At 34.6% G+C, this 17,213-nt stretch overlaps 1 protein-coding gene across 2 annotated transcripts; it reads right to left on the bottom strand.

The window, feature by feature from the left end:
- Positions 1-4,979: 4,979 nt before the first annotated feature.
- Positions 4,980-8,950, bottom strand: LOC104103939 (uncharacterized protein At4g15970). Of its 2 annotated transcripts, none has more exons than XM_009611908.4 (4): positions 8,567-8,950; positions 7,575-7,940; positions 5,897-6,378; positions 4,980-5,311 (listed from the first exon to the last, which is right to left on the bottom strand). In XM_009611908.4, exons 1-4 carry the CDS (start codon positions 8,771-8,773, stop codon positions 5,227-5,229), a joined length of 1,140 nt encoding a protein of 379 aa, XP_009610203.1. In that variant the 5' UTR covers positions 8,774-8,950; the 3' UTR covers positions 4,980-5,226. The 2 variants fall into 2 exon arrangements, with proteins under 2 accessions (XP_009610203.1, XP_009610206.1); XM_009611911.4 differs by having other exon boundaries at positions 7,575-7,935; positions 8,567-8,770.
- Positions 8,951-17,213: the final 8,263 nt, after the last annotated feature.

Below are 17,213 nucleotides of genomic sequence, written 5' to 3'. Positions count from 1 at the left end.
AAATAAATACCACCTTAAATAGTGGCTACCTCACGCCATTTTTACCCATTGGCTTGAGTGTGTTTGGGCCTAAAGCTCTTCTGCAGTCCATCTTTCAGCTGGCCCGCTATTTCTAAGACTACAACCCAATTATTATAAAACCCCTAATGGATTAAGGCCTACCTGACTTATTTACAATTATCTCAACCGCCATATTAAGAGTCTGACCCTCACATACATATATACTGGCAATAGCTCAGCCGGAAGTATATATGCCCTTACAATTTCGACAAGCTTTGGTGCACATTAAATTATATATACTCAAGAGAATTAAATGGGATTTTCCTGCAAGGCAACTAAAAAAACATATGGCGTTTGATGTTGGTGTAGAAAAAAGTACATGTCCTTTCTAATGAACAAATCGAGCTATTTGTGCCAGTCATCAAGAGGCAAGAGCAATATAATGTTTCATTCCATTCCTTTATTCCACTTTTTAATCAATTTCCTTTTGTTTACAATGAGAAAGAATGTGACTTATGAATACTCCCTCCGAATCAATTTAGATGATATAGTTTGACTCGGCACAGAGTTTAAGAAAAAAAACAAAGATTTTTGAAATTCTTAAAAGTTTAATGGGTAAAAGCTTTGTAGGACCATGACATTTGTGTGGTCATTAAGGGTAAAATAGGTAAAATGAAGAGTTTAAAGTTGAATTATTTTCAAATTTAGAAATATGTTATTTATTTTGGAACAGACTAAAAAGGAAAGTACCTCATCTAATTTGAAAAAGAGAGTAATTTACGGTTACAAAATACCTCAATATAGAAGCCTAGTGTTAGGGGTCGCCTCTTTGAGCTTGACTTGACAACAAGAGTGTTGCCATGGGGCAGCATGAGTGTTGCCAAGCTAACGTGTGCGAGATAACACCAAGGTAAAAGGGAAAACGGGCAAGTGATAGCTAAGACTTTGAGGAAGGTAAGGCAGCTTGACAAGGCTTGACAATCGAGATGTGGGCTGAGGGTCACACTATGGCATGGCAAAGGCATTAAGGCATGCGGCAATGATGCTAAGGCAAGGCAAAAACGAAGTGGGCAAGGACAGGTTAAGTGCAATAAAGGCACACACGCAAGGCAGACTTGTCATGACATTGGGCTGTGGCAAAGGGTAGTGTGCGTGGGCATTGACTAAGGTTTAATGTGTCTGCAATGCACCTGAGAGCAAAGCATTAACACTTTATTCAAGCCAAGGCACACACATAGGCAGCAAGTTTCAGCTTGACCAAGTCAACGCGTTTACAAGGCACATGTTGTGCACATGGGCAACAATTGGCTTTTGGTTAAATCTGACAGGCAGTTGCTAGAACATTTTTGTAGCCATGATTCCATTATCTTAGCATGATCCTAGTAGTTGGGGGATGCCATCTACATTAGGCTAAGATAGTGGACTATGTGGGACAAGTCTCTAAGCCTAAGAGCGACAAATGTAAAGGCAAATGGCTGTCACATGATCTATAAATATGCAACACCCTTATGCTTGTAAAAAAGTGTGGAGTACATGTTTGAGTTAGCAAAGAGTTCCTAAGTCTGATTTTAAGAGTGAAAACGCCTAAGACTAAGAGTAGTCTTGTGAGAAAATCTGAAGATCAAGAGTGATCTTTTGTACATGGCATTGTATTTTGAGTTTGAGTTTCTTTGTATGCTCGAATTAAATACAAAGTTGGAAAAAGAGTTTTCTGTATATTGTGCCTTGTGTTCTTGTTTATTTGTTGTTGCCTTTACTTAAATTCGTTGCTAAATCATTCATAAACTTACTACGTTGAAAGTTGCCTAAAAATATTCTAAGTCCAAAGTTGCTAAAATATTGGCTAAGTGTTGGGCATGAGGCCTGGCTACTACACAGGCTTTGTTTGGCGGACAAAAATCAAGCCCGTGACAACTGGTATCAGAGCGAAGCAGGTTCGTGACGGAGACACGACGAGTAATGGCAGATTTCTTGGTCTTGTTTGAGAACATGGCCGGTGGTAACAATGAATTGCGGGAAAGGCTAACAAAACTAGAGGCATTGATTGGAAATGTTCCTGAAGGTGGCGAAATTCAGACCCTCGTGACAAGGCTTGCCTACCTTGAGGCAGAATTGGCAAGGCTACGTCAAGAGAATGCGAATCTGAAAAATGAGAGAGTGGTGTTGTGACCTACTGTAAGCGAGATTGCTCCTCAACGTGGCACTGATCGTCAAATGGCAGACTAACTGATATTTATATCTGTTAATGAAAGAGCCCAATACAAAAAAAAATAAAAAAATACATGTTGAGTCTTTGAAACAGTTAAGATCATTTTAATAATAATAACTTTGATTTGTTTTACCGAGAAGGTCTACACTTCGAGTCCGTATAGCCCTATAAAAATATAAAAATGAAAAATGCAAAATCAAAAAAATTGTATAATTTTCATTTCTTCATTATTATTTCTTGCTTGTAACTAAGTGCTGATAACTCCAAGAAACCTTTATTACTATACCTATCAGTCACTGAAACCACTATAGGATCTATGTTGGCTTAATACGATGAAGACATGCGGAAGTAAAGGGCCATATACTACCAACGTAAGAAAATGGCTGACTACAAGACCAGGTATACCAATTTGGAGAAAACCTGCTTGGATTTGGTTTGGGTAAGGCGGAAATTGAGGCAAAATTCCTGAACCTAAGGCATTTGGTGATGCAAGGAGTGCACGTGAATTGAAGAATTTTCTTTGGGATATGGAGCAGTACTTTCATGCTATTCATGTGCAAGATGAGAAGGAAAAAGTAATCTTGACTAGCATGCATTTGAGTGAAGATGCTAAGTTATGGTGGTGCACTCGTGTAACTGAAGATGAAAGTATGGGCATACCAAAGATTAAGTCGTGGGAACGGCTTAAAAAGGAGTTGAAGGATCAGTTCCTTCTTATCAATTCATCTTGGATTGTTAGAGATAAACTGAAAAGGTTGAGGCAAACCAGATCAGTGAGAGCCTATGTCAAAGAGTTCACTTCTTTGATGTTGAGCATAAGCAATATGTCGGAAGAAGAAAAATTACAAAACTTCATGAGCGAGCTGCAGTAGTGGGCACAATTGGAGTTGCGTAGGCTGAATATTCAAAACCTCACAAGTGTTGTGGCGGTGGCCGATGAATTTGATGATTTTCACTTAGGTGAAGAGACTTTTACTTCAAAGTCCAACGACGAAAAGAAGGACAAGGCAAAAGGGTGGAAGAAATGTGAGAATATCCATGCTAATGAAGACAATGGGAAGGGAAAGCAAGATGATAGAACTTCAAAGAGCAAGGAGAAGGGCAGTAAATTCAGTGGATGTTTCATTTGTGATGGGACACATTAAGCAAGAGACTATCCAAAGAAGACAACGTTGAATGCAATGACTGTTGCATATAAGATGGCTGCATTGGAGGCAATGACCAGTGAAAACCAAGTGGCTGAGGTCAATGCAATTGTGGCTAAGCAGGATATAGGCCAAGAGGCATTGCTTGTCAACCCCTTAGGACTCATAAATTGAGTTGGTCTCGACGAGGACGTCGAGTTTCAAAGGGTGCGGATGGTTTATTAGGGGTTCGCCTCTTTGGGCTTGACTTAACAACAAGAGTGTTGTCATGAGGCAGCATGAGTGTTGCCAAGCTAAGGCGTGCAAGCTAACACCAAGGCAAAAGGGAAAACATACAAGTGATGGCTAAGGCTTTGAGGGAGGCAAGGCAGCTTGGCAAGGCTTGACAATCGAGATGCGGGTTGAGGGTGACACTATTGCATGACAAAGGCATCAATGCATGAGGCAGTGATGCTAAGGAAAGACAAAAACGAAATAAGCAAGGGTAGGCTAAGTGCAACGAACGCATGCGCGCAAGGCAAACTTGTCATGACATTGGGGAGTGGCAAAGGGCAGTGTGTGTGGGCATTGGCTAAGGCTTAATGTGGCTGCAATGCACCTGAGAGCAAAGTATTGACGCCTGATTCAAGCCAAGGCACGCAATGGGCAGCAAGCTTCAGCTTGACCAAGTCAATGACGGTTACAAGGCACATGTTGTGCACATGGGCAACAATTGGCTTTTGTTCAAATCTTGCAGGCAGTTGCTAGAACATTTTTGTAGCCGTGATTCCATTATCTTAGCATGATCCTAGTAGTTAGGGGATGTCAACTACACTAGGCTAAAATAGTGGGCTGTGTGGGACAAGTGTCTAAGCCTAAGAGTGACAAGTGTAAAGGCAAAGGGCTATCACATGATCTATAAGTGTGCAACCCCCTTATGCTTATGAAAACGTGTGGAGTACATGTATGAGTTAGCAAAGAGTTCCTAAGTTTGTTTTCAAGAGTGAAAACGCCTGAGGCTAAGAGTAGTCTTGTGAGAAAATCTAAAGATCAAGAGTGGTCTTTTGTACACTATACTGTACTTTGAGTTTGAGTTTCTTTGTATGCTTGAGTTAAATACAAAGTTGGAAAAATAGTTTCATGTATATTGTACCTTGTGTTCTTGTTTATTTGCTATTGCCTTTACTTAAATTCATTGCCCAATCATTCATAAACTTACTATGTTGAAAGCTGCCTAAAAATATTCTAAGTCCAAAGTTGCTGAAATTTTGGCTGTGTTGGGAAGGCTGAAGTTGAGCGTGAGGCCTAACGGCCGCACATGCTGGTTTTGGCGGACAAAAATCAAGCTCGTGATACCTAGTATAGTGGGACATTTGTAGTATATAGACGGAGATAAAGAAGGAAAAAGATTACCATAATTAGTTTAATTGTTTTTTATAATAATAATGTTTTGGACCAACTTGCACTTAGTTTGAATTTTCTTTCTTTTGTTTGCATAAATCAATTAAATCGAATAATGAAAACCCTGCTGATTAGTGCTTCCTTGAGTGTGGATGACCGCAACGCTCTTAACTTTTCATGATATAAAAAAACGTCATACATTTTCCTTCGAGTAAAGATTCTATTGCGAAACAAGCACTGTTAGGTTATGTTAGATTTCTTCTCTTATACTCACTCAGATGATATGTTTACAGAACTTACAGACTTACAGTAATCAGCGTGAGCATTTTAGATTTCCTTATCTTTTTATATTAACCTGAAACATAACTTCCCCCAGTAAATTGCTGATATCACTCGGAAAAATCATAGTGACTCAAGATGAGGGGAGGAAATGGAAAAGGAAAAAAAATCTTTACCTTTCTATTCTAATTTCTAAAACAACAGCAACTAAAATCACAAAACTCTGACTAATCTTCTACGTCTGTTCAACTCTTCTACATCCAATGGTGGTGGAGCATAGCGACGGAGAGAATCAAGACTGCAAAATCATATGAAAAGTATGTTAAAATTAAAAAAACAAAAAAACAAAAAAGAATGTTTGAAACCATTCTACACTGTTAAACAAAAGTACGATATCTGTGCTGACAACTACCAGAAATTTCGAACAAGTGAACACATACATGTTTAACATAAGAGGACGGGACGGGGGGTGGGGGGTTGGGGAACCGTGGGAGGAGGAATAATGGGAAAACGGAAAGGAAGAACAGAAAAACAGGGAGAAACAGACGGAAGCTGGGGGTGGGAATGGAACAGGAAAAAGGGGAAACCAACAAAGAGAAGGGAAATGGAAGCCAAATGAGAATGAGGTAAGGGCAGAGGAGAAGTGTCGATTGTAAGCAATGAAGGGGCAGACTATGAGGACGCTGATAAATATGTTAAACAAGAAAAAAGAGGTTTATGTCTCCATTACAACACAAATCAGTTATAATTGGAGAACATGTCAAGTTTAAATATGTCATGACACTATGTGTTTGAATATATAATAGGACGGTGTTAATACATTAACTTCAAATAGGACTTCAGTGGCACAAATCTTGAAAATCATGACAAACGGAAATCTTACCTGCAGTTTTGAGGAACTCGCCATGATACAGCCGATGATATCTTCTGTGCTGGTGGCAATGACAAGAAGCTTTTCCAGTCTTGAAGCAGGATTCTAAGATCATGAAGTTTGCTTTCCAGTCCAAAACAGCAATTAGCATGCATTGTACAAACTTCACTCAAATTTTTGCTAGGTTCACAAAATCCACCAAAGTATGCAGTGTCCAAGAATCTCATTTTGAGACCAATGTCCCTACTGAAGGAATCGTTCTTGATATTGTTAAGAACATCTTGATCATGCAAACTTGGATACATTTCTCGTGACAAATACCAGAACTTGTAAAATTCAATTGATCTGTTATTCGACCTCACATGATTGAAACCACCATTAGGTCTATTCCCCACATCATCAGGTTTGCCAGAGAAATGATCACATGCTATCTGAAAGTCTGCGTCCTTGTAAAAGTGAGGAAATGGATCTCTGAACCACATGACATCAGCATCCTAGCAGATGGAACCAAATAAAGTGTTAATTATGGAACATGGTTTCCAGAAAGAGAGCACAATGTAATACATTTACTAAGCTACGTGGCATCAGAAATTGTTCAATATATTGAAGTCCTGATAAGCAGAATTATTCAAGCGCAAAAAGTGATCCTTCAACAAAATATTACCAATAATGCAAAAAGGTGAGCAGCATATACAATGTAGATCAAGTGGTGTGTAAAGCAGAATTCATGCCACTGCTCTTCCAAATTTGGTTAACCAGAATGAGAGATGATCCAAAAGAACTAAAAAGGAAAGGTGTAATGACCAGACAATATGAACTTAACATAAATACTACATTAGTATATATACGTCCGCTTATAAATTCCGTAGGCATGCTTGACTCATCAGTATTTCGATTCATACATACTTTAGCATAATTCTCATGTGCTATATCTTAATTCAGGAGAACAATGAGACCTTAAAAAAACTCTATCCACAGTCCCTAACAATCTAAAACACCTAGGATACTGGACTCAGTTAATAGTAATAAGAAAAATGATTTATAAGAAGAACTCACAAAAGCTTTGAATCTTATCAGATCAAGTTCCCAATAAGACTACATGTTCATCTTTCATCACACTCTCATTAAAGATACTCTTTATAAGCATCCATACTTTTCTCAATATTTCAATGGAAACATCTCAAAGTGGCAAAGGAACTTTTTCTTTCCAGTTCTATAACTAGGCAGTTTTCAAACAAGAAAAAGAAAGAACCTTAAAACGTCTGGAAAAAAATTCCAATGGAATACCAACTAAAATTTGGTCAAGAAGTGGCTCCAGCTTATGTTTATTCACATTTAGTTATTATAACAGACCATGTCATTATGCCAGTTTAGTCCAAAATTACGGAGCATGATGATACAAACTGTTTCCTTAAACAGGTATTTTTTTATATATGACATGCCCAAGTATAAAGGTAAATCAGACAATCAAACCATTCCAAAAAAGATGAATCAGGTATTTCTGGAACCCTTAATTTTCATGTCTTGCTTCGTTACAAGGAAACAAGTGGAGCACCTCAATTTGAGACAATCAAGATCATGCTAGACTACCAAAATTTTAATGATGATAAATGAATTGAAACTTTTGCTAGCTTAATTCAAAACAACAAAAAAAAAAAATTAAGAAAATTAACATGAGCATTAAGTGTACCGTGAAGACAAAGTTGTATCCCATTTCAAGCACCACTCTTAAAAAGTCGATCCTTCTCCACATCATCTTCAAGTAGTCAGGGAACATGAAATAAGCTTCCTTTGAAAAATCAACCCCTTCAGTCACTAGTGCATAGCAATGAATATGTAAAGACAAGCATCTAGTGAATGCCGTCTCGTCAAGTGCGATAATCACTAAATGATTCAAAAGCCTACGGGTGTGATCTCCGATCCTAAAACTTTCAAGAAATAGATCAACAACTGAATTCGGAGCAGCCCACGCTTCATTCAAAGTTGTTAAGATCACTGTTTTATCCTCCATAGCAGCATTCTTCAACACTTTCTCAAGCCTGTACTCCTCACTATCCTACACAAGAATGCGATTTTAAGCAAATACGAAATGTTACATTGTCCTGAATAAATATCATATTTCTTCATTGGTTTCTTCTTTATTTATAGATTTCGATTAGCACTAATGTTTTTCCTCAGTACATATGAGAGCATCACAAGATATTAATTCTAATTGGACCAAGTCCTCGAATCTGTTGAATTCTCTCTATGCAAACAAATAAAATTGGTCTTAAGACGTGGATCATATATTAAATGTAGCACTTAAAAATAAACTAAATTACAAATCAGGCAAACACTCAATTTTCTCAAGAACCAACCACTCAATCAATTCTAATTAATCAGCTCTATGAATCCTCTGTGTCTCACTTTCAGTCAATTCATCCCAATTATGCCTATGTAAGGTTCGCCTACTATAGTCGATCACAGTTCTGGCAAAGGAAAAGGATTGCAACAGATAAATAGCGAGTAAAAATAATTTAATTTAACTCGGGGATCATGGTGGGCGATATGACCTGTACACTAAACATAAGACAAAAGAATCAATGTTGTAGAAAGTTGAATTGTCCTTATTTTTCATTAAAAATGTTTCGTTAAAGGAAGAAAAAATAAAATAAAAGGGAAAAGAGGAAGAGTGATCCTAACCGAGGAAGCGGACACATTAGGGGTTGCACGTGAGGTGATGAAAGAGTCAGGGATGCGGAAGCCAACATTTTCACCGGCTCTATAAAGGACGAAACAAGAGAAAGAAGCGGCAGCTAGGACAAGTGCTACCGTAGCGATGCGACGAACAACCAAACTGGAATTCGCTGTAGTAGTAATTGCCTTCGACGGCAAAAAATCAGTTAACATCTCCGTCAACAATTGCGGTGTCTGTCGGTGACAATGTTGGCAGTGAAATGGAGAAATTAAGGAGCGTTTCAGAAATGGGATATGAACAGAATTGGGAGGAGAAGCGGTTGGAGACGTATTTGTAGGCGTTGTGATTGTTGAAGAGAGATTTTGTGAATTTGAAGAGAAGCTGGTAGTAATGTTTAATTTAAATTAATGGATTTGGCTACCCACTTTCATCCCCCGCTCTTTCCCGAAACAGACGGAGACCGAGTGCTAACGAGCTGGAGTTTTTTTTTTAAATATAAGTTTATTGGGTTTAATTTTTACTATATTATTGCAGAATTTTCACATTATATAGATAAAGTTTTTTTGGGTTTTCCACCCGATGTTAGGTACCCGCACAAATCTCACACATTACCTAACAAATGTGACTTCATACACAAAGCTCGAACCGATTAAAGATAAAAGAGTATTTACTACTCCACCATAATCCTGTATAAATATTTAAAATGATCGATTTTTTTTTAAAGCGGATGTTCTGAAGGAACCAAGAAAGATGGATTACATGAAATCTATTGTATATAACTTTATCTTATATTTTTACAAGATACTATTTTTATAATTTAAACATGTGCCCTCGGACATCACACACAATAACTCTTACGGTTGCGCGAAGAATTCCTTTCAAATTTACTTTATTAGGTTTAGATAAAATTGATATTTATAGTGAGCATCAAGCGATAACCATTTAACGATTAAATCGTTTTGACATTAGTAAATAAAGTATTGTAAATATTATTAATATACATAACTTAATTTGTCATCTCTTTTATGTTAAACTTTTTTACTATCAGATAATATAAGAGCCAACTAAATGTATTACGTATCTACTATAAGCAAGAATGAATAATCAAAAGAAGCTTACGATGACATACTGCAACTAATTACACTACAGTAACAGCATTTTTTTTAATTGAAAGACTGAATAAAATATAATAAGAGCGTAAGGTAGTTTAACTAATTAGCTTACTTATCATCTCTTCCAGATTATCAATTAATGTTCGAGAATTCCACTAAACCCTTTTAATATAATACCCCATCTATCTTTGGATTGAGACCGACAATCCCCTTAACATGGGCGTGACTAGAAATCTAAACAATAAAAATAAAAGTATGCATAAAACTAAAGGAGAAAGAGAGTCGAGAGAGTTTGTAGTATGTAGAGAGCTTTTGTTGGAATTTTTTTGTAGACCTTGACTTTTAAATTATAAAATTTATTTAAAAAATAACTTTAAATTTAAAAATTACTTTTAAGATTAGTTGTTTATTTTTATACATACGGTGGTGGCCTTTGTTTAGTTTTGGCAAACAAAATGGGAAAATATTTAGACAGGAATTTGAACCGGTAAACAATACCTCACTTTGAATACCCTAGACTACTGGAATGTCTCACACAATTATATTAATGATGTTCAAAATATAATATATAACTATATAAAGTAGTATTTGATCTATATACACAGTATAATATTTTAACAAAGATGTTCGCTTGACCATTCTTGGTATAGCGTGGCCACGCCACTGCGCTTGAGTAGCACTTTTCGGTTAATTTTTAGAATTTTAAATTAACTTTGTTTTTTGTCCTTTTTGTTTAGAAGTTCAATCAACAAAGCATATGAACTAATCAATTTCAGGTCTCTGAACACCCTTATTGAATTTCCGATTTGCTGTAAGTAGAAAGTCCATAGTAGTGAGATATTGGAAAGTTGATTACAGAACCTTTATTATAGCACAGTTCTTTGCGGGCGCAAGACCATTGTAACGCTCAGGGAGGAGAATTGGAAATGCACCTCAGTCTGTCTCCCAAAACATAACAAAGAGTTACTCGAGGTCTCAAATCACATAAAATAACATCAAAACTATAAATCACATCTCAATTCAAGCCTAAAGAACTAGTCAAACTTCCAACTTCCAAAATACATGCCGAACCACGTCTAACCAACTCAGAATAACTTCAAATTTTGCAAGCAAATTTCAAATGACATAACGAACTTATTTCAACTGGCGGAACAACAATCCGAACTCGATAATACCAAAGTCAACTCCCGGTCAAACCTATGAACCTTCCAAGCCTTTAAATTTCTAATTTTTGCCAAAAAGAGCAAAATCAACCTAGGAACCTCCAAATCCAAATCCAAATCCGGACATACACGTAAGTCCAAAATCACCATACGAACGTATTGGAACCATCAAAGCACCATTCCGGGATCATTTACACAAAAATTAAACTTCGATCAACTCTTACAACTTAAGCTTCCATAAATGACACTAAGTGTTCCAAATCACTCCCAAACCTTTCCGAAACCAAACCAATCAACCCCGCAAGTCACAAAACAATAAATACACATATGAAAAATATTAAATAGGCAAACGGGGCTAATATACAAAATGGTTGGCCGGCGTTACATGTATTTTATCGAGTTGTCTTTATAAAATTGTTGCTAGAGAAAAAGAACAATTAACCTCAAAAGGTTGAATTTCTTCATCCAGCAAAAAACCAGCCAACTCATTTAGCGTTGGTAGTATCTCCAGCGGCTTGCCACTTCTTTCATTGTTCTATATTTTGTTTTGTTGACTTTATCTATTATGATTTTAGTTATGTTATATAATCAATTATATGAGTTTTCTCATCATAATTCAAAAGATACTTTCTCATCCTGAATTCCAATAAATCTTATCTCTATATTTTAATAATAATTTTCTTTTGTGAGTAAGCTTATTTACTCGTTACTTGAAATTCTTTAATTTATCAATATTTTTTGGTTTTAATTTTATTAAGGTTTCAGTTATGTGGTATTATCTATTATATGACTTTTTTCATCATAATTGGAACGACACTTTCTCATCTCAAATGTAAATAAGTCTCATCCTTTTATATTTTTTTAAATCTTTTTCTTTTTTGTTTATTACTACTTGTTATTGCATTATTCATTATATAGTATTTTTAAGTTTTCAGGTGATGTTTTATTAGTTTACCATTTGAAGAAAATTCTTTGCTTAATATAAAAAAGTATAATACAGATTTTTCCTACTCCTAAAAATTTAATTTATTCACTTTAATTTTATTGCTAGGTATTATTAAAAAAAATTTAATATGTTAAGTAAATTAACTTAATTTATTTTATATTTTAACTTACCCAAAAGTATAAATAGTCATAAGTTATCTCAATCTACGCCTTCCTTTAATTTTATTTTTCTTCATATTATAATTTTTTATTTGATATGTCACATCCATATTTCTAGTGAATATAGAAGAAAAATTTTGTGAGTTCAATATTGTTTTAAAGTAATATTATATTTTACGTATTGTATATTTACTTTTTTTAATTTTTTAAACTAATCTTTTGTTACATTATCTCTAATTTATTTAATTATCAATATTTTTCATTTTTATCTTATCTATTAGACTTGAATTTGAATTTAAAGATATATTTCATTATTCAATATTTTTTATTTTTATCTTATCTATTAGACTTGAATTTGAATTTAAAAATAATTAAATAACTTATTATTAACTAACCCAACTAATTTTATGCTAAAATTACTACATGCCTTTTTCCTACGCTGACATTTGTCATAATTCTAGGCTAGACTTTAATTTTGTCCTGAAATTACTACATATTTTTTTCCTACGCTGCCACTTGTGATAATCCTAGGCTATATACTTTTTTCCTTTTAATAATATATAGATTATTTTATATTTTAACTTACCCAAAAGTATAAATAGTCATAAGTTATCTCAATCTACGTCTTCCTTTAATTTTATTTTTCTTCATATTATAATTTTTTATTTGATATGTCACATCCATATTTCTAGTGAATATAGAAGAAAAATTTTGTGAGTTCAATATTGTTTTAAAGTAATATTATATTTTACATATTGTATATTTACATTTTTTAATTTTTTAAACTAATCTTTTGTTACATTATCTCTAATTTATTTAATTATCAATATTTTTCATTTTTATCTTATCTATTAGACTTGAATTTGAATTTAAAGATATATTTCATTATTCAATATATTTTATTTTTATCTTATCTATTAGACTTGAATTTGAATTTAAAAATAATTAAATAACTTATTATTAACTAACCCAACTAATTTTATCCTAAAATTACTACATGCCTTTTTCCTACGCTGACATTTGTCATAATCCTAGGCTAAACTTTAATTTTGTCCTAAAATTACTACATGTGTTTTTCCTACGCTGCCACTTGTCATAATCCTAGGCTATATACTTTCTTCCTTTTAATAATATATAGATTGTGGAGAAAAAAAGGAGCCGATGAAGAATATCTAGATACAAATACAAGGGAAGGGAGGCCCCCAAACTATTAATAAATGCAATATCATCCTTTTAACTTCTATTTTTACAACTATTTGGTCCTTAGCGTTTTTTGCCCTTTTCTTTTAATTTTTCTTTCACTATGCACCCTTGATGTTCATAGTGAAAATTCTTTTAATTTTAATTTGTGTTAGCTTATATGCTAGTTGAAAATTCTCAGTAAAAGCAGAATTTTTTTATCTAAGTGGAAGCAACGAAAGTTATAGGACGCAACAATATATGGTTTACATCAAAATTCTATTCTCAATAAAAGCAGAAATAAATTATCTAAAGTGGAAGCAAGAAAGTCATTGGACAAAGCAATATGGTTTACATTAAAGACCTTCTCAACTCATGATTGTTATTTTCTATGCTTAAAAAATTATAGAGTAACTCTTTGATTCTTTTTATCAAATCAAGTAACAAAGCACATTGAGGTTCTCAAGCTATTAAGAAACGTAACATCCTCGTTGAAGTTTATTTTCCAACAATTTCATCCTCAAATGCTCTGAGTCAATTGTTTTCATTTCATCATGTACTTTAATCTTTCCATTGAGTGCCACATAGATGTTTCTGAGATAGAATGATCCGGTAAATATTAAGTAAAAAAGGGGAGAGGACAAAAAGTACTAACAGATTTCTATATATAGATAGACAAAAGTAAATTCGTCTTCACGATTCATGTCATGTCCTTAACCCTTCAATATGTGTACGTTTCTTATTGTGGGCATGATTTTACATTTCATACATATCAGGATGAATAAAAATGGAGATCGACTTTAAAGACCTAAACTCAAAACATATCAGTTAAGTGTGCTCAAACACATATATACAACTGCTACGCTCTCATCCCTATCTAAGATCGAATCATTCTTCCTCTCAACTTGTGAAAAGTACTTCCAATTCATACAAACGAAAGCAGCAACAAGAAGAATTCCCAAAGCATAGTGACCCAGATATGAGGCAACTTGAGAAGCAATTGTCATATAACATGCTGCAAGATACAAGATGAAGAATAAATAACAAAATTTAACAAAGAACAGGCACATGTACGCCCAACCAAAACCCAAACTGTAGATCCAATCCTCCTCTCCTTCTTGTAATCTACACTTAAATTCCAAGAAGTGGTTACCTAAAAATTCAACCAGTGTTGTAAAATCTACTCAACAGTTACTTCAAAAATATTATCGTAAAAGCCGCTTGACAACATCTAGATTAAAGCAAGCCGCTGGTCCAGTTAGAAGTGCTGCAATTACATCTCCATGTTGAGTCTCACTAAGATGCAAAAACTGAGCCAACATGTCACTAGAACATGTTAAATTCATTGTCAAATAGGAGAACCAACAGCAGCTTTGAATCCGAATTGACAAGCAAAAATCTTTGCCTAGATTCTAAACATAGCAAATTACATTACTATTGAATCCTATAGAAAGTTCCATGACATTCGAATCTTAGAAATAGTGTATATCCTGATAGCACTAATTAGTACATGTATTTTAGTCCACGGTAGGACAGCTACGGCTTATATCGTATCAAAAACATGTTGCTCGTAAATAAATTTGAAGGTTCATTATTGGCTCAAGGGTGAGGCTAGTAAAGCCTTTGCTTTAGGCCCCAAAATTGTTTACTTAGACAATATTGAAGTTTGTAGAAAAAGTAGTGTAAAATAGAAAAAAACAAAGAATGTTTACTTTTTAACATAAGAAATATTCTAGAACTTTGAATTAAGCTACTCAAATCTTCATATTAGTAAATAAAATTTCTTACAATAAGATCAAAGATAATGTATTGCAAACATATGGCTAACATCTTATTAACTTGAATTAACCCTTGATAATATAAATAATAATATTACTAAGTGAAATTAAAAGTCATCAAAAATAAGTTGTAAATCCAACATACAGTCTATCTGCTGAAAAATTTCTGAACAAGCTGCAGAGGAAGTTTGTTTACCATGTGACCCTATAGAAGAAACTGTAGGGGTAGAAGGCCACTCAAATCTGAGTAGCATGCCATTCCTCACTCCCGAAAGGATATACAGTTGATCAGCAAGCACGAGTAGCACATCTTGAGGAATATATCTTTCAACATAGCCCGTTAAACTCCCGACGATAACAACTTGTGAGACCATATCAGAAGTAAACGATCAGACTTTGCAGGCTTATATGTACCAATGATAAAGATACTACACCCAGCTGTAATATCATATCTTGTTGTAGAGGTTGGGAGTTTTTTCCCAATCCATTTTTAGGTAATGAAAATGCAAGACAATTGTTCTTTGCGTCTCACATGGTGCACTTGATATGTTTCATGTAGATTGGCAGCCAATGACCTCACACTAAGAATGAATAAGATACAAGGACATGAAGTTGAAACTATTACCACATCACGCCCAACAACTCCCACATTTATGCTCGTACAATTATCAGGGGAGCATGATTTCAAAATTGGTTGTGATGATGAAATATCATCACCAATAGGTACTAGTCTCACGGAGTTCTGGCATACTTGAACCGCCAACCCATCACTCACAAGGCCATAACCCAAAGTGCACACGCTAGACAAGACACCCACTTTGGTAGTAGCATCAGAGAGGTTTACACCAACAACTAACACATTGGTTTCTTCCAAAAATGACAGTAAATGATGTAAATCATCTAGCTTCTTCTTAACCGCCCAAATTCCTATTATCCCATTGAAATTAGGTGCGAGCAGTCAATAATTTCTTTACGCTAATACCACTGTGCATCACTAGCAATGATCCTTCTGATGCCTCTCTACAACAGACAAACATATGATCGTGATGAATATTATGATAGTTCACCACATATATATCTGATATTGGTGTAGTATGTAGAATGTATCCTGAATATGTTAACCCTCCTCCTTCAACTTTTACAACTATACCGTCACTCCTCTCAAAAATAGCATTCAAAAACCCATATTTCACCCAGAGTAATGTCATGGATGATAGAGTTTTGTATAGACAACCAAATAGGTGCATTTTTGGTGCATTATAGTCAATCACCATTCACACTTTATGTGAAATTGAAGCATATATCGGGAAGGACACAAGGTTCATCAGGATTTTTACAGTTCACTAAGATAACTCCTCCAGACTTGAAAACAACCCGCAGTCCAAAAGAGTAAGGAGCTTCTGTTATGTGTTGTGCTCGAGTTCCAGATGCAACATTCTCAAATATAACTTTGACTGAATTGGCTTTAATGTTCCACTCAATCAATATAAACATAGTTTAGTCTTCTCCCAACATGTAGGGAAAATTCAAGGTATGCCTTTAATCTTTTAGAATCTACACAATGTCAATATGCAAGAAATCGGTCACAAAAGGGAAAATTGTAAGTAGGATGCCAGAGAAAAAAATAGAGAGAGAATAAAAACATGCACTTGTTATTGCATGAAATGAGCAAACCGACTAATCAAGAGTATCCAGTCCTTTACATTCCTATATTTCTATAACAGAGAACGTTTATAGCCACACAAATGCTATGGCTTATTTAAGACCACTAGTACCAAAGCTATTAGGGATCGTTTTGTAGAGTGTATAAAAATAATGTCGAATATGGTGTATTAGTAATGATGATATTAGTTATGTTTGCATTAATTATGCTGGCATTAGTTATGGTGGCATTAGTTATGGTGGTACAATTTTTAAAAGAATTATTTGTTTAAAAAATACCCTCATAACCAGTCCATCACTTTATCTTTTTAAAAGAAACATATGTTGAAGAATACTTTTATATGAAAAAGGTTTTAAAAAAGTTATTTGATTTAAGAGGGGCTTGATCTTAGGACCTAGTTTTCTAGGAATAACTATAAATAGTGAGCTCAACATCCATTATAGAAAGAGAATTTTCTGACAAACTTATGCTATATAATGTTCAAAACTTAATAATATTCTATCTTCTTGCTTATTAATATCGTTACTACCGCCTCCGAAATCTCTGCTCCCGGAAGCAGGATTTCTGCTGTCTTATCTCAATTTTAATGCTAAGTCTTACATTCTTGTTTAATTTATTTATTATTTTGGGATCAAATCGATTTACTTGTGTAT

Source organism: Nicotiana tomentosiformis, chromosome 11 (assembly GCF_000390325.3).
Source record: "Nicotiana tomentosiformis chromosome 11, ASM39032v3, whole genome shotgun sequence".
Lineage (NCBI taxonomy): Eukaryota > Viridiplantae > Streptophyta > Magnoliopsida > Solanales > Solanaceae > Nicotiana > Nicotiana tomentosiformis.
Note: the sequence above shows the minus strand (reverse complement) of the source record. Positions and strands in the feature narration are given on the sequence as shown.

Coding starts and splice junctions, on each gene's coding strand:
- LOC104103939 (XM_009611908.4), bottom strand. CDS start 8,773: ATGTTAACTGATTTTTTGCCGTCGAAGGCAATTACTACTACAGCGAAT. Junction 6,379..7,574: donor GATACAACTTTGTCTTCACG/GTACACTTAATG, acceptor TCCATCTGCTAG/GATGCTGATGTCATGTGGTT. Junction 5,312..5,896: donor CGAGTTCCTCAAAACTGCAG/GTAAGATTTCCG, acceptor ATGATTTTGCAG/TCTTGATTCTCTCCGTCGCT.